The 24,981-nt window shown below is 35.1% G+C and overlaps 5 protein-coding genes across 5 annotated transcripts; 2 read left to right on the top strand and 3 right to left on the bottom strand.

Moving 5' to 3' along the window:
- Nucleotides 1-265: 265 nt before the first annotated feature.
- Nucleotides 266-1,018, top strand: LOC106385362 (floral homeotic protein PISTILLATA; the record flags this gene model as incomplete). Its single annotated transcript, NM_001316203.1, is given in 5 exon segments — nucleotides 266-321; nucleotides 434-533; nucleotides 619-648; nucleotides 744-788; nucleotides 884-1,018. Coding segments are annotated over 5 exon segments (366 nt in total), but the record flags the coding sequence as incomplete, so codon positions are not given.
- A 384-nt stretch (nucleotides 1,019-1,402) lies between these two features.
- LOC106385127 (probable glycosyltransferase At5g20260) lies at nucleotides 1,403-6,109 on the bottom strand. Its single transcript, XM_013825081.3, has 4 exons — nucleotides 5,689-6,109; nucleotides 5,448-5,599; nucleotides 3,653-4,007; nucleotides 1,403-2,221 (listed from the first exon to the last, which is right to left on the bottom strand). Exons 1-4 carry the CDS (start codon nucleotides 5,911-5,913, stop codon nucleotides 1,556-1,558), a joined length of 1,398 nt encoding a protein of 465 aa, XP_013680535.2. The 5' UTR covers nucleotides 5,914-6,109; the 3' UTR covers nucleotides 1,403-1,555.
- Nucleotides 6,110-6,563: 454 nt separating this feature from the next.
- On the top strand, nucleotides 6,564-7,856 carry LOC125596735. The gene has a single exon (XM_048771784.1). The coding sequence runs from the start codon at nucleotides 6,564-6,566 to the stop codon at nucleotides 7,854-7,856; it is 1,293 nt and encodes a 430-aa protein (XP_048627741.1).
- A 6,461-nt stretch (nucleotides 7,857-14,317) lies between these two features.
- Nucleotides 14,318-16,751, bottom strand: LOC106386694 (heptahelical transmembrane protein 1). The gene is made up of 3 exons (XM_013826504.3): nucleotides 16,298-16,751; nucleotides 16,127-16,202; nucleotides 14,318-15,073 (listed from the first exon to the last, which is right to left on the bottom strand). The coding sequence occupies exons 1-3, from the start codon at nucleotides 16,570-16,572 to the stop codon at nucleotides 14,453-14,455; spliced, it is 972 nt and encodes a 323-aa protein (XP_013681958.1). The 5' UTR covers nucleotides 16,573-16,751; the 3' UTR covers nucleotides 14,318-14,452.
- A 2,419-nt stretch (nucleotides 16,752-19,170) lies between these two features.
- LOC125596734 (40S ribosomal protein S8-1-like) lies at nucleotides 19,171-20,742 on the bottom strand. The gene is made up of 5 exons (XM_048771783.1): nucleotides 20,602-20,742; nucleotides 20,412-20,484; nucleotides 19,753-20,092; nucleotides 19,482-19,669; nucleotides 19,171-19,381 (listed from the first exon to the last, which is right to left on the bottom strand). The coding sequence occupies exons 1-5, from the start codon at nucleotides 20,603-20,605 to the stop codon at nucleotides 19,306-19,308; spliced, it is 681 nt and encodes a 226-aa protein (XP_048627740.1). The 5' UTR covers nucleotides 20,606-20,742; the 3' UTR covers nucleotides 19,171-19,305.
- Nucleotides 20,743-24,981: the final 4,239 nt, after the last annotated feature.

Below are 24,981 nucleotides of genomic sequence, written 5' to 3'. Positions count from 1 at the left end.
ATTAGTTCTGACAAAGAGTTTTGTTCTCATAATAAATACAGTAATAAGAAGAGGGAAAATTAAGGAGGTACGGATGCCTAAGTAATATGGTGAATCTGCAATAAACGTTAAGGAAAGCCGAAATGATTGAATATGATATATAAGCATAAATCTGAAAAATAGGAGTAAGATTTTTAAGAGTCTTAAGAAAGACAATAGAGAAGGAAGAAGAGGAGAAAAAAAGTGATCTAAAAGAGAATAACAACAAAAAAAATTTTGGTCTCCAAGCAATGAGATTGACAGGATCAAGAAAGAGAATGATAACTTGCAACTTGAGCTCAGGTCAATCTTCACCCTTGGCCACATCTTTACCCTAGTATATATAAAACCCTTGGTTAAAAATGTTAAATATCAATATAAATGAGAAATGGATATAAATCTTGAATATATACAGGCACTTGAAGGGGGAAGATATACAGTCTCTCAACTTAAAAAACCTGATGGCCGTAGAGCATGCCATTGAACATGGCCTCGACAAAGTCCGAGACCACCAGGCATGAATAATATATCTGTACATTCATTCATACATCTCTTCGTACATTCATATTCATCAACTCTTATATGGTCTGTTTGTCTCAGATGGAGTACCTCATGACGAAAAGGAGAAATGTGACCATATAAACAATTTTCTATACCTTATTATTTAGCCTTCAGATTGATTATTAATTAGTGCTAACAGTTACATCAAACATTTTCTGTGGCAGGAAAAAATGTTGGCGGAGGAGAATCGGCAACTCAGTTTCCAGCTGGTACATAAATAGTTCATATATCCTCGAAGCCTTTAGCGTTATTGATTTGGTTTGGAACTATATATTAGTATGTTTGGTGGGTTTGATATATGCAGCAACAACAGGAGATGGCTATAGCTAGCAATGCAAGAGGTATGATGATGAGGGATCATGATGGACAATTTGGATACAGAGTCCAGCCGATTCAGCCAAATCTTCAGGAAAAGATTATGTCGTTGGTCATCGATTGATCATTAGAGATTTGATGCAATCTCATTACCAATCTACTATCTAATTCGTGGCCCTTTGTCTTTATGAATGTGTGTGTCTCTATCAGACTTTTATTTAGCTTATATGTGTGTTGTTTGCTTATGAAACCTCTATGTATTGGTTGTGTTGTATGCCAAACCAAACGTGTGAAACTATTTAATTATTGCATGTGTGAAAACTAATTATTCCTTGCTAAGCAATACATGATTCGAGAGGTTTTTTTTTTTGAAAAGTTGTGAGTGGCCTCCGTGCTAGAAGATTTTTGGATCACATTCAAGTTGTATAATGTTATTAGGGTTTAGGACAAGATGCCTTGAGTTAAGAAAATTAAGAGTGATAAAAAACAAGCATTTAGTTCAAAAAAGAGTGATCAAAAACAATTTATTAAACCGAAAAAGTCTCAAAACTATTTTTTAAATGTAATATTATTACATGTAAACTGTTCTGTTCACGTTTGTGTCGTATACCAATATTTATTCCCTAAAGTTTCTTTTTAAAACAGAGTTGTGTAGAATCAATCACACATGCACCCTAATGTTTAGCCTTCTCAACCAAACGGAGTGAAGAATCATTCGAAGCATGTCAAACGGTTGGGACGGCCTATTGATAACGAAATGTCTCTGGACCTGCAAAACTCTTCTTTGCAACACCTTGTAGCGTCTCAACGACACGCTCTTTAGTATCGTTTTGATCTCTGGGATCTTCTCAGAGGGAACATGTATGGTGAACTTACTCCAATCAAGAACGTCTGAGAAGGGCAAGGCGTAGTGATCAGAGATGATGACAGGGATACAACCTAAGTTAATGGCTGCTACAACTCGAGGGCTAGCCACTTCGTAGCCACTAGGACAGAGACAGAACCTTGCCTTGGCCATGAGCTTGAAGTAATCTTCCTTCCTTGCTAAGTATTCATGGACTTGGACCTCATCGTCTTTGTCTTTCCAGTGCTGCAGCAGAATCTTGCGGATATCGCCGTGTACACGGCCTGCAAAGAAAGCAAGGATGGGTCGGTCATGGCCGGAAGAATTGGATAACCTAGGTGGGCCTAGTTGGCCCACGGGGATGTTGATCTCTGGGATTGAGACATCTCTTTGGGGCATGAAACCTTCCGATGTGTTGGCGTTGCAGAGCACTCTTATCATGTTTTTCAGCAGCTCCGGGTTCGATTCCGAAACCTCCGGTGCCTGTAAGACGTTTTATAAATGTTGCGTGTTAGACACGATAAGTAGGACCGGCTCAAAGTTTTTTAGGCAGCCTTTGGACAAGATTTTTTACAAGTTTTTAATAACAAAAAAATATTCTACAACAACAAATTAGTATGAGTTTCTCAAACAAAAAAACAAAAACAAAAACAAATTAGTATGAGTTTGTTTCCTCAAAGAAAAGCAAATTAGTATAAGTGAATTATTTAATATACGATACTGTAAACAATAAAGGTAGTTAATTTTTTAAAAATAATATATTTAACTTTTTAATTAAAAATATTTTTTTTAAATTAAATCATTTTTTGACACTGAAGAATTAATTAAATTTTTTTGAACTTTGGAAGTATAAACTATTATGACTTTTTCTTGGGTTCACCCCCTAGGGTGAACCTTTAGGTTCACCAACCAATAGAAAGTTGTCATTTTAGATCTAGTATCTTTTAATTAAGGAAACAAAATAACTTGCCAAATTATATTATGCTTTTAAAATAAAAAATAAAAAATTAAATAAATAAAAATAACAATAGTTCTAAAAAAAGATTATTTAAAAAAAATATTTATTTTTAAGATTTAGAGTTTAGTGTTTAAGATTTATAATTAAGAATTTATCCAAATGTTTAGTGTTTTTCCAAGGGTTTAGGGTTTACCTAAGGGTTTAGGGTTTACCCAAGGGTTTAGGGTTTACCCAAGGGTTTAAGGTTTTCCCAAGGGTTTAGGGTTTAGGATTAGAGTTTAGGGTTTAGTGTTTTGTTGACAACATGTTTAGTGTTTTTCCAAGGGTTTAGGGGTTTACCCAAGGATTTAGGGTTTACCCAAGGATTTAGGGTTTAGGATTTGAGTTTAGGGTTTAGTATTAGAGTTTAGGGTTTAGTGTTTTGTTGACAACATTTTTTTTTTTAAATTCGTTTTTTATATATTATTTTTATTTATTTTTAATTTTTATTTTGAAAAAATAATATAATTTGCCAAGTTATTTGGTTTCCTTAATTAAAAGATACTAAATTTAAAATGATAATTTTCTATTGGTTGGTGAATCTAAAGGTTCACCCTAGGGGGTGAACCCAAGAATAACTCAACTATTATTACATAGAGGGTGAAAGCATGGCCGGCTCAAAGTTTTTCAGGCACTTTAGGCAAAAAAAATTAAAAGTTTTTAATAGCAAAAAAAAAAAAATATTCTACAACAACAAATTAGTAGTTTCTCAAAAAAAAAAAACAAATTAGTATAAGTTTTCTCAAAAGAAAAGCAAATTAGTATAAATGTCTAAAATTATTTAATATATGATACTGTAAACAATAAAGTTTGGTTAATTTTTTTTTAAAAAAAATTAAGTTTTTAATAAAAAAAAACTTTAAAAAAATTATTTCATTTTTAACACTGAGAAAAATAACTTTATGAAGAAAACGAACCCAATCATGGCAAGAAACGAAGAAATGGTCGGCTCCGAGGCTTCTATTCCAATAAGGATACTTGTGAGTCACGACACTGACGTAGTCAAGAAACACTTTATGAAGTTGTTCTCTCGAGTAGGTCACGAGCGGGTGGTATAGGTACTCAACGACGTTGGCGACGCTAACCGGGAGGAGGAAGGTGTGAGCCTCGTCAGGGTGACTAGCCGCGAATGGGCTCATCCCTCTTTCCATCTCGTCCACGAATTGGCCTTCGATGCTGTATATGTTGTTCATTGGACCTATGTGTACTAACGGTGTCTCTCCTTCTTTGTACACCCACACTTTGAATCTCTTTTCCATCTCTATATGGCTTCTGAGCAGTTCCATAAAGAAAGTGTTAGTTGGCTTGGTTGAATTAGTTCATAGGAAATACTATAATTTGATTCTTAAAGTATTTATTTGCGGTCTTAATTAATATTTGAAATTAGCATTCCATCAAAAAAAATCATGTACTCAAGAGTAATTAATTATATTTTATTAAAGAAAATAAAACGGGAATAGTAAATTTGACTTAGCAACGTGCAAAGAAACCTGATTTAAAAGTCAATAAGAAAAGTACTCCTTTAGGTTGCAATTCGACGGTATTAGGTAACCGAGACATGTGAGACAACAAATACCAAAGCAAGCTTTAAGTATGCGCTACGTTTCGTGAATACTAATTTTTCCATTGCTAAGTTGACTCTATGCTACACAATTAAATACAATCATAGAATAAGACTAACCATTTATCAATCAACTGAATGAAGTTTGCATACATTTTTTTTTTTTTTGAAGTTTGCATACATTTTCGAAGTTTATGCAATGTTTATGGATTTTACGTAATTATTTCGAAATTTATTTAAATGCAATAGTTTATACGTAATTATTAATGGAGGTATAATATGCATCAAAGTTTGGGAGAATTTTCATTTTAGTATTCGATTTTTTAGTTTCTATTACCTTCTTTTTGTGTGTTAATATAAGAAAACAAATCAAAGGAAAAATATATTAATACTTGCCTGCATCAGTATTAATTATTACTTAATTAATTAGGTAAATCAGTCTCCAGTTTAACGAGATGCAGAGATCAAAGAGACGAGGAAGAATTAAAACTAGACCCGATCGCTCGTTTCCCAAAGCAAACGAGTTGGTAAACCAAGAAAATCAAATTTGTACGGACTTCCATTAAAAAATTTACTCGAAAGAGTCAAATACATCTATATACATATGTATATTAATTAGTATATATATATATGAATATCTAATGGGATATTTTTGTAGAATTTGAATACATCATAAGACTTTACAAATTGTATGTAATGCATATCAAATGAAAAGTCATTTTCAATGAAAATTCAAATGAGAAAGAATTAAGGAGGGATTCAAGGGTCACTAATTATATGAAAACTGATACTCCTATTGTACACTTACGAAACCTAGGAATTTATAAGCAACGAGTAAAACGGCAGTTAAATAAAACTGATAATGTAAAAATTGTCATATCTTTAGCTTAAAGTTTATTTTCTTTGAAAACTATACTTAGAATTTTTTTTTTGTCAATTGCTAATATATATAGTTCAATACTTAATTATTTTACTTTATAGTTTAATTGGTCAACTCTTATTAATTAGTTACTAGTTTCAATTTTTTTTTAAATAAGAAAAAATGGTGGAAAATGAAACTATTTTTTTATCAATGGAAAATGAAACTCTAAAAAGTGAGAAAGAGAGAGAAAAAATAAGAAAAGAAATGTAGAAAAAGGAAAGAAATTTACTGGTGAAATGCATAAGCGTTTCTGTAAACGGTTCCACGAGGAACAAAAGTTTTTTCTTTCTCAAATGCATACTTCTTCGACCTCATGGCTTCACGTATTGCCGCTCTTGATTTCGCTAAACCTTCCTCAATTCTATTCCTCTTCTTTTCTTTCTTTTTATCGCAAAAAATTACACATTTAGAAACGAATCCATAGATAACTGAATAAAATCATTTGGATTAGTTAAAAACTGATAACAAACCTTTTGAGCACCCGGAGTTAATGTGACGTTTGATGAAAGAATGCTAAACTCCATGGACATGGACGGTGAAGGAGACGGTGCGAGAGATGTAGCATGGAATAAAGATGAGAGAGTGATCAAGTTTAGGTTTAGAGATGAGAGATGTTGATAAAAGAGAAGAATGATCAGTAGAATAAGAGCAGTAGCTAGAGAGAATTTCATAGAAACGAAATTTGAGTGTTTCATTTTGTTTTCTTTACTATTACTAGTTTCTTGGGATGAGATGATGATCAGTGACACATTTGGGCCATGTATTTATGTATTAGAGAAATAATTTTATTAAAAAAATATAATACCATTTATAATTAATTCTTTAGAACATATTAAAATGAGATAACCAAAGTCATTTAAAAGACTCACAAACAAAACAATTTCTTTTTACTATTCCTTTTTTCCTTTTTTCTGGTCTCCAACGGAAATCGCTATTTCCTTTTAAAACTCTCTCCCTCACCGTGAGTGGACCCCCCTTCCGGCACCAGTGCTACGGTCTTTGTCTTCATTCCATTTTGGAAAGTCTACCCTCTCTCCCAATCATTATTATTCCTCATTAATTCTCTTCCTTAAAATAAAAAGAATCCTTTTGATTGATTCGTTTGACGATGTCTTTTAAGGAAATTGTTTACGTAGCTTTCCTTTTCATTAAAAATCATCCTTCCTTTCCTACGTTCATACTTTCCTCTTTCTCTTGAAACTTGATTTCCAAGCCAATCACGGTAATGATATCTATCAAAATAATAACGGAATATTGCAACATTAAGTGCAAATTCGCTGGCTCTGCAATAGATCTTTTACCGAAAGTACTTCCCCACGGCCGGTGCAAGATTTCAGTGCAAACAATGGCCGACAAACTTCACAACGCCATACGATCCTTGTCCATCGAAGATGATGATCCGGTAACATTACCAGACGATCCGAAATTCCGGGTTTTTGATGCTAACGCTACCAGTTTGATGGGGAGGCTTTTGAATCCGGATTGCCAACCAATGGCCAAGATGATCAACTATATGCCCACGGCTTGGAGAGTGCATGGTAGGGTACGAGGGATTGTCCTTTCTCGTGACAGATTCCAGTTTATCTTCCAGCGGGAAGAGGATCTCTTAACTGTCTTAAAAGATCGGTCTTGGTCTTACAACCACTGGACAATGCTCTTGGAGAGATGGACCCCAAATCCGCCAGCCTCGTTCCTTACATCTTTGGACGTCTGGATCAGGATAAGGAATATACCGGTGAACTATTATACATCTGATACGATGTATGCCCTCGCTAAGAAGATTGGCAGAGTGGTGGAGTTGGCCTATGACCCAAAGGTTTCGCAAACGACTGATTACGTGCGTGCCAAGGTATGCTTCAATGTGGAGAACCCAGCCTTGGAGGCTAAGAATCTCATAATACCGGAGGAGGTAGTGGTCATTAAGTACGAATATGAGAAGATTCATAAAAGATGTTTCTCATGTCTTCGCTTGACACATGAAAAAGCTCACTGTCCTTTCCTTAAAAGGGCACAGGCGAACAGAGGTGGAACATCTAAAGAAGGGGAAGCTATTAGAAATACTCAGATACCAGTGCTGCTAGCTGCGCCTCTGGAATCGCCTCCGGGTTTTCCTACGATGTTTCCAAAACTATCTAAAGAAGATAGGCAAGCGGCCATGATGTATGTCTCCCATGCGGACGAGACTGAGAGGAGAGCTAGAATCTTACGTGTCCAACATTCCATCGAAAATGCGAAAGATGATGACACAAGTGTGCCTATCAGAATATCCCACAACCTCAACAAAGATAAAGGGCTGGTGTTTGGCTATAACCATGGTGATGATAGCAACATCGAGAGCAATAATACCAATACTCTTCATGCTGTCTCGGCCCCTGCTTTGCTAAAAGATAAAGAGGACAGAGCTGCTACCTCTGGGGAACAGAGTGCTTCATCCAACTTTCAGATTAACGGTTCAACGGTTTTCAGATTGGGTAACACTACTTCATCTGGATATACCGGAACTTCGAGATCTAAAAGGATTAATCGGAAAAGACCACCAGCCTGGGTGAGAAGAGTGAGAACAAATAGGTACTGTGCTGGTGCTATTGCTGTTTCACAAGGAGCAGTTCAGCCCATGGAGGGATCGGGGAAACGTTAGCCAGAGGACAATAAGGGTCAGAGCTCAGACTACGTTGGAGCAGAGGGATCTTAGAAACCAAACACAAACAAAATTTCGGTGGCTTCCAGTTTGAAGCCGCTGCCATCCCAATGAGCATACTGAGCTGGAACTGTCGAGGAGCTGGAAGCTCTGAGACAGTTCAACGTATCCGGGATTTTCGTCGTCAGTTTTTCCCGGATTTTTTGTTCTTGATGGAGACGAAGCAAAGGTTTACTTATATGGAAGTTCTAAAAGCAAGTTTGGGTTATGATAAACTACATACGGTTGAGCCCATTGGTCGCAGTGGGGGCTTAGCTTTAATGTGGAAAAGCAGTTATGGGGTCGAGATTCTTCACAGTGATAAAAGAATTATTGACCTCAAAATCACAATTGGTTCTATGGTATTTTTTCTATCATGCGTCTACGGAGACCCAGTGAGAGAAAGGCGTAGAGTGGTGTGGGAACAGTTAACTAACATTGGAATGCATAGAGATGAGGCATGGGTGTTGGTTGGTGACTTTAATGAGTTGATGCATCACGGTGAAAAACTTGGTGGTCCAACTAGAGAGGAGTCCACGTTCTGGGACTTTAGAAACATGGCTGAAGCATGTAAGATCAGAGAGATGAGATTCAAAGGCAACAGCCTCTCTTGGGCCGGTAAGAGAGACAACGTCTGGATACAGTGTCGTTTGGATAGAAGTTTTGGTAATGATGCATGGTTTCGTCTCTTCCCCCAATCATCAACTGAGTACATGAGTATGTGGCCCTCTGACCACCGACCGTTGCGAATTGAGTTTGCATTGGAACCAGAGAGTCTACAAAGAGGACGGTTTTACTTTGATAAGCGGATGTTTGGTAAAAGAGGTGTAGAAGAAGCCATCATTCGTGGTTGGGAGGCAGAGAATGACTCGTCGGATCTAAGTGTTCTAGACCGCATTGCTCAATGCAGAACGGAACTAGCTAAGCTTAAAAAAGCTAGTGATTGGAACTCTAAAACAAAGATCGAACATCTGCAAACTGAGCTTGAAAAAGAATCATCGAAACGGTTCCCAGTCTTTGGTGTCTTGAGGAGGCTAAAACAAGAACTTTCTAAAGCATTCTACGAAGAGGAGATTTTCTGGAGACAGAGGAGTCGAGAAGAATGGCTGAGAGAGGGGGACAGAAACACCACGTACTTTCACAATGTCATAAAAGGAAAAAGGATAAGGAATAAAATCATGATGTTGAAGGATATATTTGGTAATGAGCACTTCACAGAGGGGTCTAAAGGGAACATAGCGGTTGAGTACTTTCGTGACCTCTTCACTAGCTCAAACCCGGTTGATCTGGAAACTTTATTTGAAGGTTTCAACGCCAGGGAGACCACCGAGATGAACGATAGTCTGACGAGAGAAGTGTCACCAGAGGAAATTAAGAAGGCGACGTTTGGAATAAAAGCGAGCAGTTCACCAGGGGAAGATGGTCTCACGGGCTTCTTTTACCAAAAGTACTGGCACGTGGTTGGTCCTAAACTGATCCAGGATGTGCAAGGTTTCTTTCGAACGTCTATCCTCCCGGCTGGTTGGAATCATACACAGCTATGCTTGCTAGCTAAGGTTACTGATCCCACAGAGATGAAGGACATGAGGCCCATAAGTCTTTGTACTGTCCAGTACAAAATTATCTCGAGGATTATGTGTAATAGACTCAAGCTGATACTCCTAGAGATAATCTCAGAGACACAAGGAACCTTTGTGGGAGGCCGGCTTATCACAGACAATGTGATCATCGCACATGAGCTAGTGCACGGTCTGGGTACGAACGAAAAGATTGGTAGCCAGAGTATGGCTGTGAAAACAGACATGTTGAAAGCCTACGATCGAGTATAATGGAACTTCCTGGAGGTTTTGTTGGAGAGAATGGGCTTTGATAGAAAATGGGTAAGTTGGACAATGGCTTGCATAAGCACTGTCTCTTTCTCGGTGTTACTAAATGCTCGATCACATGGATTCATCAAGCCTGAAAGAGGGATAAGACAAGGAGATCCTCTTTCCCCTTTCTTATTTATCCTCTGCGCTGAAGCGTTGGTTCATGTTCTGAATGCGTCTGAAGCAAAAGGAAACTTACATGGGATCAAGCTAGCTACATCTAGTCCTCCAGTCCATCACTTGCTGTTCGCCGATGATAGCTTATTGCTATGTGACGCGGATGTCATAGAAAGCGAGGAAATAACCAAATGTTTGAAACTATATGGAGATGCATCTGGACAGTTAATCAACAAGGCCAAGTCGTCAATTATCTTTGGAAAAGGCATCGGGGATAAAACTAAGGCGGATGTCAAGCTAGCTTTGGGCATCGACAAGGAAGGGGGTGAAGGGACTTACTTGGGGTTGCCTGGGTGTTTCAAAGGCTCAAAACGGGACCTTTTAAGTTTCATTAAAGAGAAGCTGGAAGGCGGACTCCAAGGCTGGTACTCTAAAACCCTATCGCAAGGTGCAAAAGAAGTACTGTTAAAATCAGTGGCCTTAGCACTTCCATTTTATGCTATGTCAGTGTTCAGGTTACCCAAAGATCTGTGTGCGAAGATCACTAGCGCTATTGTGGAGTACTGGTGGAGCAGTGGAGATAAGAAAAGAAAGATTTCATGGGTAGCGTGGCAAAAACTATGTAAACCTAAGGAGCAAGGAGGTCTTGGCTTCCATGATATTGGCAAGTTTAATCAAGCTCTACTAGGGAAACAAGCATGGAGAATCTGGAACAATCCAGACTCATTGGTGGCCAAAGTACTTAAAGGTAAATACTTCAGAAGAGGCAACTTCCTGGAATGTGGTTTGGGCTCGCGTCCTTCCTTTGTGTGGAGAAGCATCATGCATGGTAGAGAGCTCCTACAACAAGGTCTTTTTAGACATACTGGAAATGGTATCAGCTCCAACGTGTGGGTTGAAAAGTGGATTATTGATACTATTCCTCGACCGCCAATGTACAAAGCAAACAGTGTTGTTAACTTGGCCCTTAAGGTATCTGATCTTCTTATCGAGGGGACTAGCGTTTGGAATCAACCCTTGATAAGACAAACCTTCACGCCTGAGGATGTCCAAAGGATCCTGTTGATAAAACCTTGTGTGAATCAGGAAGATTCAGTCCGATGGGGTTTCAGTAAAGATGGAAGCTACAATACTCGGAGTGGATATAAGCTCTTAGAAGCCCTGACTGACTTCAATCATCCCCAAGCTCGCGTCTTGCCACCGATCGAAAAACAGTTGTGGAAGAATCTCTGGAAAATCAAAGCGCCTCCAAAGATTAAACACTTTATTTGGAGAGCTCTATCGGGAGCTTTGGCAATTAAGGAGCGTCTTACCACTCGGGGTATTCAGATTGATACCACTTGCTCTAACTGTTCAAGAGAATCTGAAAGCATTTGCCATATGCTTTTCGTTTGTGAAAAGGCAAAAGAAGTTTGGGACCTTGCCAACATTTCATTACCTCAAACTGGTTTTTCAAGGAACTCTGTATTCCTAAACTTCTTACATCTCTTGAAGGTATACAATTCAAATGAGGGGGATTCCAATACGCGAAGTGTTTTCCCTTGGCTTGTATGGGAATTATGGAAGGCGAGGAATGCACTGGCCTTTGAAAACAAGACGGTAACGGCCTACACCATTGCATCTAGGGCCTTTGAGGAAGCTTCCTCATGGCAGAAGACCATGATCCTCAAGTCAAACACGGAGATAGTAGATGATGTGGTAAGAACAGAAGAACCTATTGGGTGGATTAAGCCACCGTCTGGATGTTTGAAGTGTAACGTGGGTTCATCATGGGTAGACCCTCATCACCCGAGTGGAGCTTCGTGGATTCTTCGTGGAGAAGATGGTCAAACCATTATGCATAGCAGACGTTCATACTCCTTCATGCGATCCAAAGCGGAAGCAGATCTATGGGCAATGCACTGGGCGGTGGAATGCATGTATAACACTCACCATGTCAACGTTATCTTCGAAGCTTCATCTGAACAACTCCATAATGTCCTTTCTGAGCCATTTCACCACCTTGAGTTCACTGGTGTGGTGCAATCTATAAACCAACTTCTCAATGGGATTAATGGATGGAGCCTTAACCACGCCTTGCAAGAACGTAATGAGGCAGCTGCAACTATCGCTGTGAGTGTAACACGAGATCGGCGCTATCAATCATACATGGCACAGCATGAACCTGCTTGGCTTCACCATCTGCTGGCCCTGGAAGCTTCTTCCAACTAGAGGAAGGGTCGACCTTTCACCCTACACGCTCATATGTTTCCTCTTACATTATCATTTTCTTACACACCTTTCTTGGATGTCTACTGGCATCCTTTGTTTCAGTTTTGTTGTTTTATTTTCGGTGTTTCCTTTGTGAACATCATACTTGTCCTCGTTACTTTGTTTCTCGGTGTTATAAAAAAAAACAAAACAATTTAAGGTAAAAATAAGGCAAAAAATGAAGAATTTTTTTTTTTTAGAAAAGATACCGAAAACTAATAGAGTTATTTATTCTTTTGAGATGAAAATAATAGAGTTATTGGGAGGCTAATAATATTAATTTGTATTTATTGCTTTGGAAAATGCTTACCCGAATCTGAAGTTAATGTTTCACTTTCAAAGAAATCCGCGTTTGGCATTGTCTAACACCACCGTTAACAGCTATCAAACCGGTTATCTTCACACTTCCAAGTCCGCTATAACCGGTTAGAGGCAGGATATTCAAATTTGGATTGGTATTAGCATCGGTTTTAAACGGACATAAAACTTAACGCTAATTGAGCCAAAATTAAGTGTGCTTAATTTACGCGAAATTTGTCAATGATTTGCATGCACCAAGTCTCACGGCAAGATCACCAAGACATGTGGCTTCCAGAATTTGAAAAGGTTTTACGCTGTGCCGTGCTTACAATATTAGGGAAAAAAACATAATTCATTTTATTCTAAATAATAAGGAGAATAGTAAAAAATAGGTCTGGACATTCAAGTACCGGATCGGGTCGGATTTTTGATATAGGAAATTTGGTACCGTTCGCATAATTATAAATATCGGTTCGAGTTCGGTTCGGTACTTGCCAGATCCGGATATTATCGGGTATATCCGAAAGAACCAGAAAAAAACGGTTCCAGTTCGGATTGTTTTGATTTTATCAATTCATAACTGAAAATACTTATTTCTAATCCGACTTACCTGAACCATTTAGAGTAAGACACAAATAAGAGAACTATGAAACCAAATAAAATAATTTTTAAATAAACTTCAAACAAACAACAAATCTAACATTTCAAACAAAGAAAATAATTCATCATTCGAACAAGTAAAGAAACTTAAAGAATAGTTGAGAGTTGAAATAAAACCCATAAGAAAATGCATAAAAAGAAAATCAACAACATTTGGTTTCTAATGTCACCCCCTCTTCCATATTGCTAAATGCATTTCACCTACTTTATGTAACAGTAGCATAATCACAGAAATTTCAGACATTAACAAGCGGAACACATGTGAAATATTTAATGCCTCAATGACATAAAAGTTGGGTACTTTGGGATAGTTATTCGGACCCATGATAATATCTGATCTGACCCGATATCCAAAACATAAATGAAAGCATACCCAATCGGGTATTTTACCTTATCCGGATCCGACGCAAAACCCGATTTTTTGGATCGGTACCAATTCGGATTTTCAGATCCGGGAAATATGCCCAAGCCTAGTAAAAAAAAGTAAGATTAGTGTAATGCTGATAATTTAATATAAGTTGACAAATAGAAAAACTGGTATTTGCTATTTTAAAATTTGTATGGAAATATTATATTCTTAGTTATTTATAAACCTAAATTATACATAGAGATATTTTTAACATTATAATAAAAGGCAGAAGTTAAATTCCATAGCAACAAATAAGAAGAGAGAGATAGATTGATTGGAGAAGGGACTTGAGACCAATGACTTTTTTTTTTTTTTTTGAGCAATAGAGGCCAATGACTAGAAGTCAAAATTAAAAGGGTAGTCACGTTCCTGGGTTTAGGTCCACAAATTTCCAGAGTCAAGTTAAAGAGTCAAGCTTTGGTCTTTTGTTTTCATCTCATCAGTCAGCTGAGTAGTAGAGTTTTACAACTGACACTGTATAACAGAGTAAAACAGGCTACAGCAAAGCAGAGTAAACTTTGCATCAAAATTTAATTTACTGTCCTCTTTCAAAGTATCATATCCAGCACTTCTGAAAATCATACTATTCAATAAAATAGCACAAGTCGAATTACAATTCAATTTAACAACGAATGGGTTTGATACAAACACACTAATAATTAAAAAAAAATCTTCAAAAGAACTACTCCTTCCTTCCTCCATTTCCCGAAAGTAAGATTTTCTAAAGTATGCACACTTATTAAAATTTAATAAATATTTATAATTTAATTTATTTTTTACTTTATTATATACTTTCCAATAACTTTTCAACAATGAAATTTAATCAATTTAAATATTCTCAAATCTCAATTAATGTTCCTAAAAACTATAATAAAGTACCTTAACAATATAAAAATATCTATCTTCGTTAAACAAGAAAAAAATCTAAAAGATGGAACATAATATATCATGGTTTAACAACCAACATGGTCGCGCCAGTCTAAGAACAGAAGAGCAGCTGCATAGTGGGACAAAGCACCCAACATAACAAACACATGGAAAATCTGATGACTATGTCCCACACGGTCAAACCAACCAGGTTTAAGCCTCTCAGGTACTCTCCCTACATAGAACCCTGTCCCAACAAGATAGAACACTGCCATGCCCAGCTCGTACATGAGCGTCACGTTCCTTTGCGGGTTTTCCCAGTTGACCACTATCGCATGGACAGCAGGCACGATCCCGAAAAGCCCCATGGAGGCAAAGAGCAAAGCTCGAAAACCTCGGTACTTGGGAGAGGAAAGTGATGGAGTGAAGAGTGTGATGATCGTAAAGATTCCCATAGAGGTAATGCCTGCGAGGTAGATGAAGTACCAACGAGGAGTGCATTGGAAGATGTAGTAGATTGGTGGGAAGAAAGAAGTGATGATCATGGCGGTGATGCCGGCATAGTCTATGCGGAGGAGGAAGACGTTAAGTTCTTTGGAGTGGCAGCAGAAGAGGTGGCAAATACTGCTTGAGAGTAGGCAGAACATTGAGCCTCCTAAGAAAACGAAAAATGGCCATCTTGTTACATTCCCTGGACTCTTTGCATCCTATACAATCATCAACATTCCATCATCAGTTTTGAGAATAACATCTTTATTTAGTTTTTATTAGAAATTATTAACACTCTATCTAGGAAACTCAAAGTCTCTTTCGAATAGTTTGCCCATATTTTTAATATTGAGTTGATTTCAAATTTTCAAATCTAACAACTACATTTTGTTGACTTTGATTCAAATATAAATAAAAAGATACAATATATATATACTCCCTCCGTTTCATATTAAGTATCGTTTTAGAGAATTTTTTTCGTTACAAAATAAGTGTCGTTTTCGATTTTCAATGCAAAATTTATTAATTTTATGTAAAATTTATTTTGCTATTGGTTAAAATATGGTTAGATATATAGGTAATAGTATTTTTTATAGGAAATGTACAAAATTAATTGTTTTCTTAATCCGTGTGGTGAAACCTAAAACGACACTTATAATGAAACAGATGGAGTAGAAAAATATTACTCCCTCTGTTCCTTATTATTACATATTCTAAGAAAAAAAATTTGTTTTAAAAAGATCTATTTTTTACATTTTCAAGACATGTTTTATTAACTAATTGCAAATTTCAAAAAATTTAATTGCACTTACTGAATTGTTATTGGTTTAAAATTATGAAACAAAGATAAACACAAAAGAATATGCAAATTTAATGTGTTTTATTAAAATATGTAAAAAATCTGGAATATGTAACATTAAAAAAACAGAGGGAGCAATTTGTTTCTGTGATATTTTGAAAGATAGGTAATTCATATTTTAATTCACACTGATGTTTCATATCTCGAGAAATCACAACCAATATATCGTTTCATAATCATCACAACAAAACCGAGGAATACTATCAGTGATAAATTCATTAGAAATCAAAGATATGTTAAATGCTAGTCAAAACCAAGTAGGTAAATCTATTTTTACTAGATACATCCCACGTGAATGATTCAGAAAATTAATATAGTGGTTGCGTGTGGACCTCTTGTAACATCTTGTAAACATAACTTACACATCTGGTTATACACAAAAGATTATACTTATCAATTAAAGGACACGTACCACGGGGAAGAATTTATCGTGATGCATAATGTTGGCGACGGTTAGTCCCACAAATAAAATGAAACCAAGTAAATGTCTGTCAAACAAGAAAACATCGTTTCATCAGAATCAAATTAATAGTATAATCTAAACAAAAAGTGAAACTTTAACATAAAAATAAAAATTACTAACGTCCAAACGTTGAGGGACTCATTGTGGAAACTGAAGACGCTGAAGAAAGCATCTCTAATGGACCATTCAGCTCTGTAATAATTCAATATATATTCATTATCCTTCATGTACTCCGGAAGCTCACTATACGACATCAATTCTCGTCGTTTTCTTGTCTTCTGCGATTTTCTTTTCTTCGGACCGCTGCTTCCATTTCCAGGAACAATCTTGCTCTTGCAACTGCTGTTGCCGCACGATACCGTTTCTGGTTCGTCGTTCGAACCATCGTGGTCCATAAGAGCTCTAATGTCGATTATGTAAGACAGTAGTACTTGATTCTTGATCCAAAGATCAGTGGAAAAGAGAAGATCTGAGATGAGAGGAAAATATATAAATGAAAAAAAACTAATATATGTAAATGTGAATTTAAGTTTTAGGAGTGAGGGAGAGAAATAAGGAGAGAAGATGGGAAATGCAAAGGAGACAGCTACAACATTTAAAGAAACTTTAGAATGCAGGTAGAAGTTGGTATCGTGTTTTTCATCTTTTGGTTGTTAGTTAGGTTATCAATAAATTCTTCTCTTATTTTTCATTTTATATTATTTTTACACGGAAAGTGATTTTTGTTTTCACACTACAACGTTTTCTAGATACGCGAAATCTTTTGAGTACGAACAGAGTAAATCTATGCGATTTTAAGACCGACCGACTCAGATTTTACTACCGGCTTGTGCCTCTTATATACATGAGTAATGGCTTGTACCCACCGGGATGGTCCTGGTCGTTTTGGATTTAGAAACAAGATAAGATAAATAAGTAAAATTGTTCTCTTTTGGTTGGTTTTATTCAACAAAAAATTCTCTGTGAATTAAGATTACTTAAAGGTTCCTTGTTTACTTGACTTTAAATATTGAGTATATATATTAGAACATATGCAGTTTTCTTCAAGTGTGGAGAAATAACATCCAAAATATAAAGTTTGATGTAAAAATAAACAAAAGATAATAGGTTAACAATTGACTGAGAGATGAGGATAGATTCTGTGAAACTACTTGTGACTGCTTGACAAAAGAATAATGATTAGGAAACATTCATGCAATATTTTACATCATTTTTTTTTTTGACTAAAGGCTTAATATTTTACATCTTGCTTTAAAAAAAATATATAATGAAAATAGCAGATGGAAGTTGTTGCATAAACGATTCTACATTTCTAATATAAATTGTTGCAAAAGGTTTCTAGTGTCAATTTCAGCTAGTTGCCACTAGAATACTAGAACGGACCCTTTTAAATGCATCAATAACTGTTCAAAACAATTCCTCAATAACTAGTGAAGTAAATTAGTTAGATGACAATTTCTTATAAGAAAATTAGTAAAGTTAATGGAGTATCAATAGTATAATTTATTCGGAAAACAAATCAAAGAATAATGGTACTAAAAAAGTGGTAAACATAAAAATTCTCCATATATCCTTATTATAACTAGATGAGAATAACTACACAAAGATTTTTAAACATTGTAACATGTAATTTATTCATATTGCGTGCTACCTATGCTGTTTAATGTAACTTTCTTTTGTTTAATTTTTGTGGTCACGTGTACAATTTAAACAATTATAGTGAAAACTTTTTACATTACCATCAAAAATATTTTGGCCAACTTAGGTTCGAAATCATTATTTGTTGTTTTGGACAATTGTGTGACAGTTTGATTATCTACAATTAAAATAGATAGTGACATGGTTACTGCTTATGGTCTTTTGAGATTTGTGTCTGCTAAAGCCTTTTTGGGAAAACATTAACAAGGAACGGCTAATCGGCCTTCCAAGTTTCCCAAAGGAGATAACTCCTGAAACACCCCAGAAGAACCAAATCAGGTCTGTAGATATCTTGGAAAATTGCTCCCAAAAAAAAAAATATCTTGGAAAATAGATTATAAGATGCTAATTAATATAGCTTGTCTTTGTTAAATATAGTTGAGACGAAAATTACATTAGCTTTTAAAGACAACTAGGTCAACATCTTTAGTAACCTTTAACTTTAGGATAACTGCTATGTGTTGGCCTAAATAAAAAAGCTTTTTTAAAATGGTTTTTTATAGATACTTGCACAAGTTTTTTTTTTTTTGAAACATTGATACTCTTGCACAAGTTAAGTAGATAAAAGTGGGTGTCAAAAATACAACCATAAGGAGAGTTCGGTATTTCCTGAAACAAAGAAACAAACCAAACCATGTGGTCTATGAAAAATAAATTTTTACATTCGGTACCGACCATCATTGTTGATTGGGGATGTGTTGTTTTTTGTTTCAGAGTTTCACTCTTTGAGAAGCTCTAGTTTCTTCAGGTTATCAAAAAACATCTGTATCAATGGATGCTTGAACCACGTTTTTGCTCTCTAAGGAGATCACGTCAGTGAGTGGATAGCTCAGGTTAGCGTGCAAGGCATAGCTTGGAAGACATCCCCTATAGAACAACGCTCTTGTGAACACAAGTGCACAACCATATTCGCCAAGTCAATGCCCCACCGAACAAACTACCTTCTTCATAAAATATGGGTCTATGATTCATAACATGGTTTCAAGAAGCTTAGGGTATTTGGTAAACTTAGGGTTACAAAATTGTCTTCCTCTTAGTGTATTTGGTAAACTATCATTAAAAGATTTTTGACACCAATTGTCTTCCTCTTAGTGGTTACAAAATGTACATGCAATTGTTAATTTGTTATAGGTGCTAGTTCGTAAGAAATAGACTAGTCAAGTACAAACTGGTTTTAAGCACTATCCAATACGATGAGATTTGGTATAAGTTCAAAACTATGTAACAAAATTCATATGAAAGATTTCAAAACTAAACAAAAAAATCCGAAACAAAGATAGTAAGCTAAAATTAACTGATGGGGGAGTTTATGAAATATCATTGAAAGCTAATCCAAAAACATAAGTTCTCAGACAGTAGTAGAAACTGAAACTCAAAACATTGTTTGAAGATAATACAAAAAAAAGTTTCGAAGTTTCGAAGTGAAGCTCTTAAGCAGCACCCTTTCCCTTCTTCTTCTGGATCTTCTTTTGGTAGAACTCTAGCTCTTTGCCTTCAAGAATGTATCTGCACAACAAACACAACAACATTCCAAGTTAGACAACAAACTAATAATTTCAAACAATGACAACAAAAAAAAATAGATCAAGGAGAACGAGATAATTACCCATCAGCACGTCCACACTGGCCAGGCCTTGATGAGATGCACGCCAAGAGACGTCCGCTGGCAAACTGGTCCTCGATGTGGGAATCAAGGCTGCGTCCCTCTTGACGGCTCTCGATCTTCCTCAAGACGTGGTTACTCTTCTTGGTCTCCTCAGGAGCGGCAGCAGCTGGAGCAGCTTCTCCACCTTCCTATAACAATAAAGAGTATAATCATAAGCTTCATCCTACTCAACAGACTCAAAACCATATAATTCACAGAAAAGAATCATTACCTCTCCGTCCTTCTTGACGGCAGCAGCAGAAGCATTCTTCTTCTTGCGACCAACCTCAACTCCATAATGCTGCAAGTACCACTGCTTGAAAGGAGCAGCATCAACCTGAACAATAGCACTCTTGACAAGAGTCTTGGTCCTGACGAGCTCGTTGTTGGAAGCGTTGTAGACAACATCAAGAACCCTGGTCTTGCGGGTAACAGCTTCACTTCCCCACGAGTAGTTACCGGTGTCGAGCCTCAACGCACGCCACTTGACGTTACCTCCACGGACTCTGATTCTTCTCACCGTCTTGTTGCTGGACAACTTGGTGTTGGCTGGCTGCCTTCCCATCTCGTACCTAACCAAAACACACAAAGTATCACAAATCAAAAAACAAATCAACCGTACCACAATTGTTACAATCAATACAGAGCATAATAAATCAAACAAACCACTATTAATAGATATATCATACTATGACCACGAGTACTAGTTCCATTAACACTAGAGTTAAATGAGATTAGCATATCGAAGTTCTAAAAGATTTAATAATTCAACCGTTCAGCTAATTAACGGATTAACAGATCACAGCATCGCATAAGCTAAAACGTTCAGTTCTTAACTTCATCGTTACAACACAGATCTGAATATATATGAAAATGAAACGAAAAGCGTACTTTCGCTTCTTCCTCCATTGCTTCTGCTTGCCTCCAGTGGCACGCCTCTTGTGGATGGAGTCACGAGAGATACCTAACACAGATCAAGCTACATATTAGATTCTAGCATCACGAAATGCGATACGATAGACAGAAGCGAAGAAGAGAGATGGATCGGATAAGAGCAAATCGCGAAGAAAAGAGATCGTACCCATGGTTGCCTCTTCCGCGAGATGAAGTTTTCAGCTGCGCCGGTAGGAGTTGGAGAAACGAAGAGAGAGCTATTAAAAGGGGACAAGGATTGTTTAAAACCCTAGTTGTCACTGTACCCTTTATAAGGCTTTTTAACAGCCCATCTAATTACTCGGGCCCATTATAATACAATACCCATTATTTTACGTGGGTCCAAGTCCAAACTTCTCTTGATTTGTGCTGAGGGGAGAGAGTCAGAGATCCAAACATACATACTGTACTGTCTATTTTACGTGTGATCAGATCAGTCAACAAAAGATATAGCTTTTTTTTTTTTCACCATCAAGTTTGCCCAAGCCCAATGGCTGAAGTCCAAATACACAGGCCCATAAAACTAAACGGGCAACCAAACAAAACAAACCAAACCGAAAGGCCACAAGGCTACACCGGCCCAAGCCCGATACCGACCGACTCTGGAAATGCGTGCGTCGAGGAGGCTGAAGCGCACCACGTGTGGAGATCCTGACCGTCAGTGCGCCACGCGTCGCTCCGCCTCGACCCGACCGTCTCCGCCTTCCCAAGCTACTGTACCCAACCGCTGAAATCCTCGAATCGCCGGAGCTCTTAATCCCTTCGAGCCTCCACCGAAACCACATCTCTTCTTCACCATACTGAAGCCCTGTCGGAGAGCATCATCCCACTGTGGAGAGCTCATCCGACAGCGAAGCTACAAACCCCTAAAATTCACTACCCGAAGAAACCTCTTCCGCTCCATGACCAGAGCCCATACTTGAACAAACAACCACCCTCGAGACGCTGAATCCGGCGACGTAAGACTAACGGAGCCTTAACCTCCTGGGAACTTGAGCTGACGACGACGAAATTATAGTAACTTCCGCCTCTCAGCGACTAAAACCGGCGGCGGCGGAGCTAACTAAGCCTCCACCTCCCGGAACGAAAACACAAGCATCTTCACCACTCCGCTCCTTCAGACCTCCGCGTCTTTACACCAGTGACAGAACCACCACCTAGGGTGGCTGACCAGAGCTCAGGCAAGGCAGAAGCCGTTAGAGACGAAGGTGAAACACAATCAGGGACTTTTCACTGAAGGATGACGGTCTCCGGCGACGGCACGCACGCTCACGCGCCGGCCGATCACAAAAGATATAGCTTTTCCTAACTAAAAATGTAGTAATATGTTTACAGTAATGTGAGTTTTGGTAGATGAAGCGGTTATAATATGAAAGCTTAAGCACATTAGTAATATTTTTAATGGGATTTTGGATAATTAACATAGTTTATTCCTTCTAGGTTACATGTATAAGTGGGGCTAACTAAATCTATTGGTTTCATTCCATCCAGTGGCCGATTTTTATGAGGGTCAAATAATAACAAAACATATATTACAATGGTCAGTTGTCTAATCCCTTATATATTAATTGAGAAACATTACAACGTTATTTTGTAGTCACGTGTCACCATGAGAATTGAAATTCAGAATTCTTAGAAAAATAAGTTGATTCATCTTAACTTATATTATATATTTTTTAAACTAACTATCAAATTGATAAATAATGTACAAAATAATATTTTCGCACTTTCCTTAAATAAAAGCTACGAAATTACCTAATATGATTAACGTATATATGACAATTAATTATTATGAATAATAAATATTTGATAACAATTTTGTATCTTAGTTTTTTTTTGCTTAATCTTATATTATTAAAAGATACTAAATAATCACATTAACCATATAATAAAAAAATTCTTATATGTTATATTTTAAATTTTAAAATGCTATATTACTAAAATCATTAAATGTCTCACACTAAATTTTTGTGAACAATGATTTTTTTTTTGTAATAACTAGATACAAATGATCATAAATCATATGAATATGAGACTCATTTAATAGACATTCATATAGTATTGAAAAAATTAAACTGTATAACATACAAAAATACATAAACATGTTAATTTCTAAATTTGTATTGAAAAAGTATCGAAACCTTAATATAATTTAATTTTGAAATTTGCATTGAAAAATCCGCACATTAGAAATTTTGTATTTTTCATATGAGTATAATTTCTCAATAATAAATATTTATAGGGAGATATTTAGGATTTGGGATTGTGATTTAGAAACTAGGATAACAATAATATTTTTTGATAGATGAGTATTCTTTTAGATTTTTTTATCAATAGGTTGTATTTTTAAATAAACTTTAATAATTTCTATTTTAGGAAAGTTATCAGTTTTAGAGAAAATAATATAAATTTGAGATTGTGATTTAGAAACTAAGATTACAATATTATTTGTTGATATATGAGTATTATTTTAGAATTTTTGATCAATAGGTTATATTTTTAAATAAAATTTGAAAAAATATGTTTTTGGAAAGTTATCCTTTTTTGAGAAATATAATAAATTTTGGATTGTGATTTCTAAATTAAGATAGAAAAATCATTTTTGATAGATGGGTATTCTTTTAGAATTTTTGATCAACATGTTGTATGTTTTTAATAAACTTATAAAATTTTCTATTTTAAGAAATTATCATTATTAGAGAAAAATATATATTTGAGATTATGATTTAGAAACTATGATACCAGAATATTGTTGATAGACGAGTATTCTTATATAATTTTTGATCAATAAGTTGTATTTTTTAAATAAACTTATAAAATTTTCTATTTTTGTAAAGTTATCACTTTTTAGAAAATATAATGTAGATTGGGATTGTGATTTAGAATTAGGATAAAAAGAATAATTGTTAATAGATGAGTATTCTTTTAGAATTTTTGATCAATAGGTTATATTTTTTAATATACTTTTAAATTTCTTTAAATTTTTATTTTGAAAGGTATCACCTTTTAGAAAATATAATGTAGATTTGAGATTTTGATTTAAAATTAGGTTAACAAGAATGTTTTTTTATATGAGTATTTTTTAGAACTTTTGATCGATAGGTTGTATTTTGTAAATAAACTTTTAAAATTTTCTATTTAGGAAAGCTATAATTTTTAGAGAAAAATTGTAGATTTGATATTGTGATTTAGAAAGTAGGATAACAAGAATATTTTTCGAAAGATGAGTATTCTTTAGAATTTTTGATCAATAGGGGTTGTATTTTGTAAATAAAATTTTAAAAATTTCTTTTTTTTTTTTTCGAAAGTTGTCACTTTCTTAGAAAAAATAATGTAGATTTGTGATTGTGATTTAGAATCTAGGATAAATAGAATTTTTTGTTGATAGATGAGTATTTTTTTTAGATTTTTTGATCTATAAGTTGTAGTTTTTTTTTAAATAAACTTTTAAAAATTTCTATTTTTGAAATGTTATTACTTTTTTTAGGGAAATATTTTAGAATATAGATTTTTATTTAGAAATTAGGTTAACAAGAAGATTTTTTTTGATAGATGACTTTTAGAATTTTTTATCAATAAGTTGTACTTTTTAAATAAAATTTTAGAAATTTATATTTTCGGAAAGTTATCATTTTAGAGAAAATAATGTAAATTTGTGATTGTGCTTTCAAAACAAGGATGAAAAGAATATTTTTGACAGATGAGTATTGTTTTTAATTTTTTATCAATAGGTTATAGTTTTTTAAATAAACTTTTAAAATTTATATTTTTGGAAAGTAATCACATTTTTTGAGAAAAAATTAAGATTTGGGATTTGATTTAGAAACTTGGATAACAAGAATATTTGTTAAAAGATGGGTATTCTTTAGAATTTTTGATCAATAAGTTTGTATTTTTAAATAAACCTTTTAAAAGTTTCTATTTTGAAAAATTATCTTTTCTGAGAGAAAATAATGTAGATTTGATGTTGAATTAGAAACTCGGGTAACAAAATATTTGTTCGTAGATGAGTCTCTTTAACAATTTTTAATCAGTAGGTTGTATTTTTTTAGATAAATTGTTTTAAAAAAACTTATTTTGGAAAGTCATCACTTTTTAAAGAGAAAATATATTAAATTTTGGAATGTGTTTTAGAAATTAAATAACAAATAAATTATTGATAGCATATCGTTTGAATTTTCTATCATCTGTTTGTATTTTTTTAAAATAACTTTTAAATTTTATATTTTTTGGAAAGTTATCAATTTTTTAAAGATTTGAGATTGTGATTTAGAAACTCCTGATAGAAAATTATTTGTTTATTCTGAGTCTTCCTTGGAATTTTTGATCGTATGTGTAATTTTTAAATAACCATTTTGAAAGTTCTACTTTTTGGAAAACTTCTCACCTTTTTTTTGGAAATATTGTACGCTTTGCTCTTGATATTTTAAAACTAGGATAACCATAAATTTCTGATAGATGATTTTTTGTAAAAGTTTTAATCAATAGTTGTATTTTTCACCTCCACTTTTCCCTTTTTTATGTTTTA

Source organism: Brassica napus, unplaced genomic scaffold (genome assembly GCF_020379485.1).
Source record: "Brassica napus cultivar Da-Ae unplaced genomic scaffold, Da-Ae ScsIHWf_126;HRSCAF=225, whole genome shotgun sequence".
NCBI lineage: Eukaryota > Viridiplantae > Streptophyta > Magnoliopsida > Brassicales > Brassicaceae > Brassica > Brassica napus.
Note: the sequence above shows the minus strand (reverse complement) of the source record. Positions and strands in the feature narration are given on the sequence as shown.

Excerpts from the sequence above, each read along its gene's own strand:
- LOC106385127 (XM_013825081.3), bottom strand. The coding sequence starts at position 5,913 with ATGAAACACTCAAATTTCGTTTCTATGAAATTCTCTCTAGCTACTGCT. Across the intron at positions 5,600-5,688 it reads TAACTCCGGGTGCTCAAAAG|AAAGAAAAGAAGAGGAATAG; the intron begins GTTTGTTATCAG and ends TGCGATAAAAAG. Across the intron at positions 4,008-5,447 it reads AACGCTTATGCATTTCACCA|AAGCCATATAGAGATGGAAA; the intron begins GTAAATTTCTTT and ends GGAACTGCTCAG.
- LOC125596735 (XM_048771784.1), top strand. The coding sequence starts at position 6,564 with ATGGCCGACAAACTTCACAACGCCATACGATCCTTGTCCATCGAAGAT.
- LOC106386694 (XM_013826504.3), bottom strand. The coding sequence starts at position 16,572 with ATGGACCACGATGGTTCGAACGACGAACCAGAAACGGTATCGTGCGGC. Across the intron at positions 16,203-16,297 it reads GAGTCCCTCAACGTTTGGAC|ACATTTACTTGGTTTCATTT; the intron begins GTTAGTAATTTT and ends CTTGTTTGACAG. Across the intron at positions 15,074-16,126 it reads ACGATAAATTCTTCCCCGTG|GATGCAAAGAGTCCAGGGAA; the intron begins GTACGTGTCCTT and ends ATGATTGTATAG.
- LOC125596734 (XM_048771783.1), bottom strand. Across the intron at positions 20,093-20,411 it reads CAATGGAGGAAGAAGCGAAA|GTACGAGATGGGAAGGCAGC; the intron begins GTACGCTTTTCG and ends TGTTTTGGTTAG. Across the intron at positions 19,382-19,481 it reads CAGTGTGGACGTGCTGATGG|ATACATTCTTGAAGGCAAAG; the intron begins GTAATTATCTCG and ends TTTGTTGTGCAG.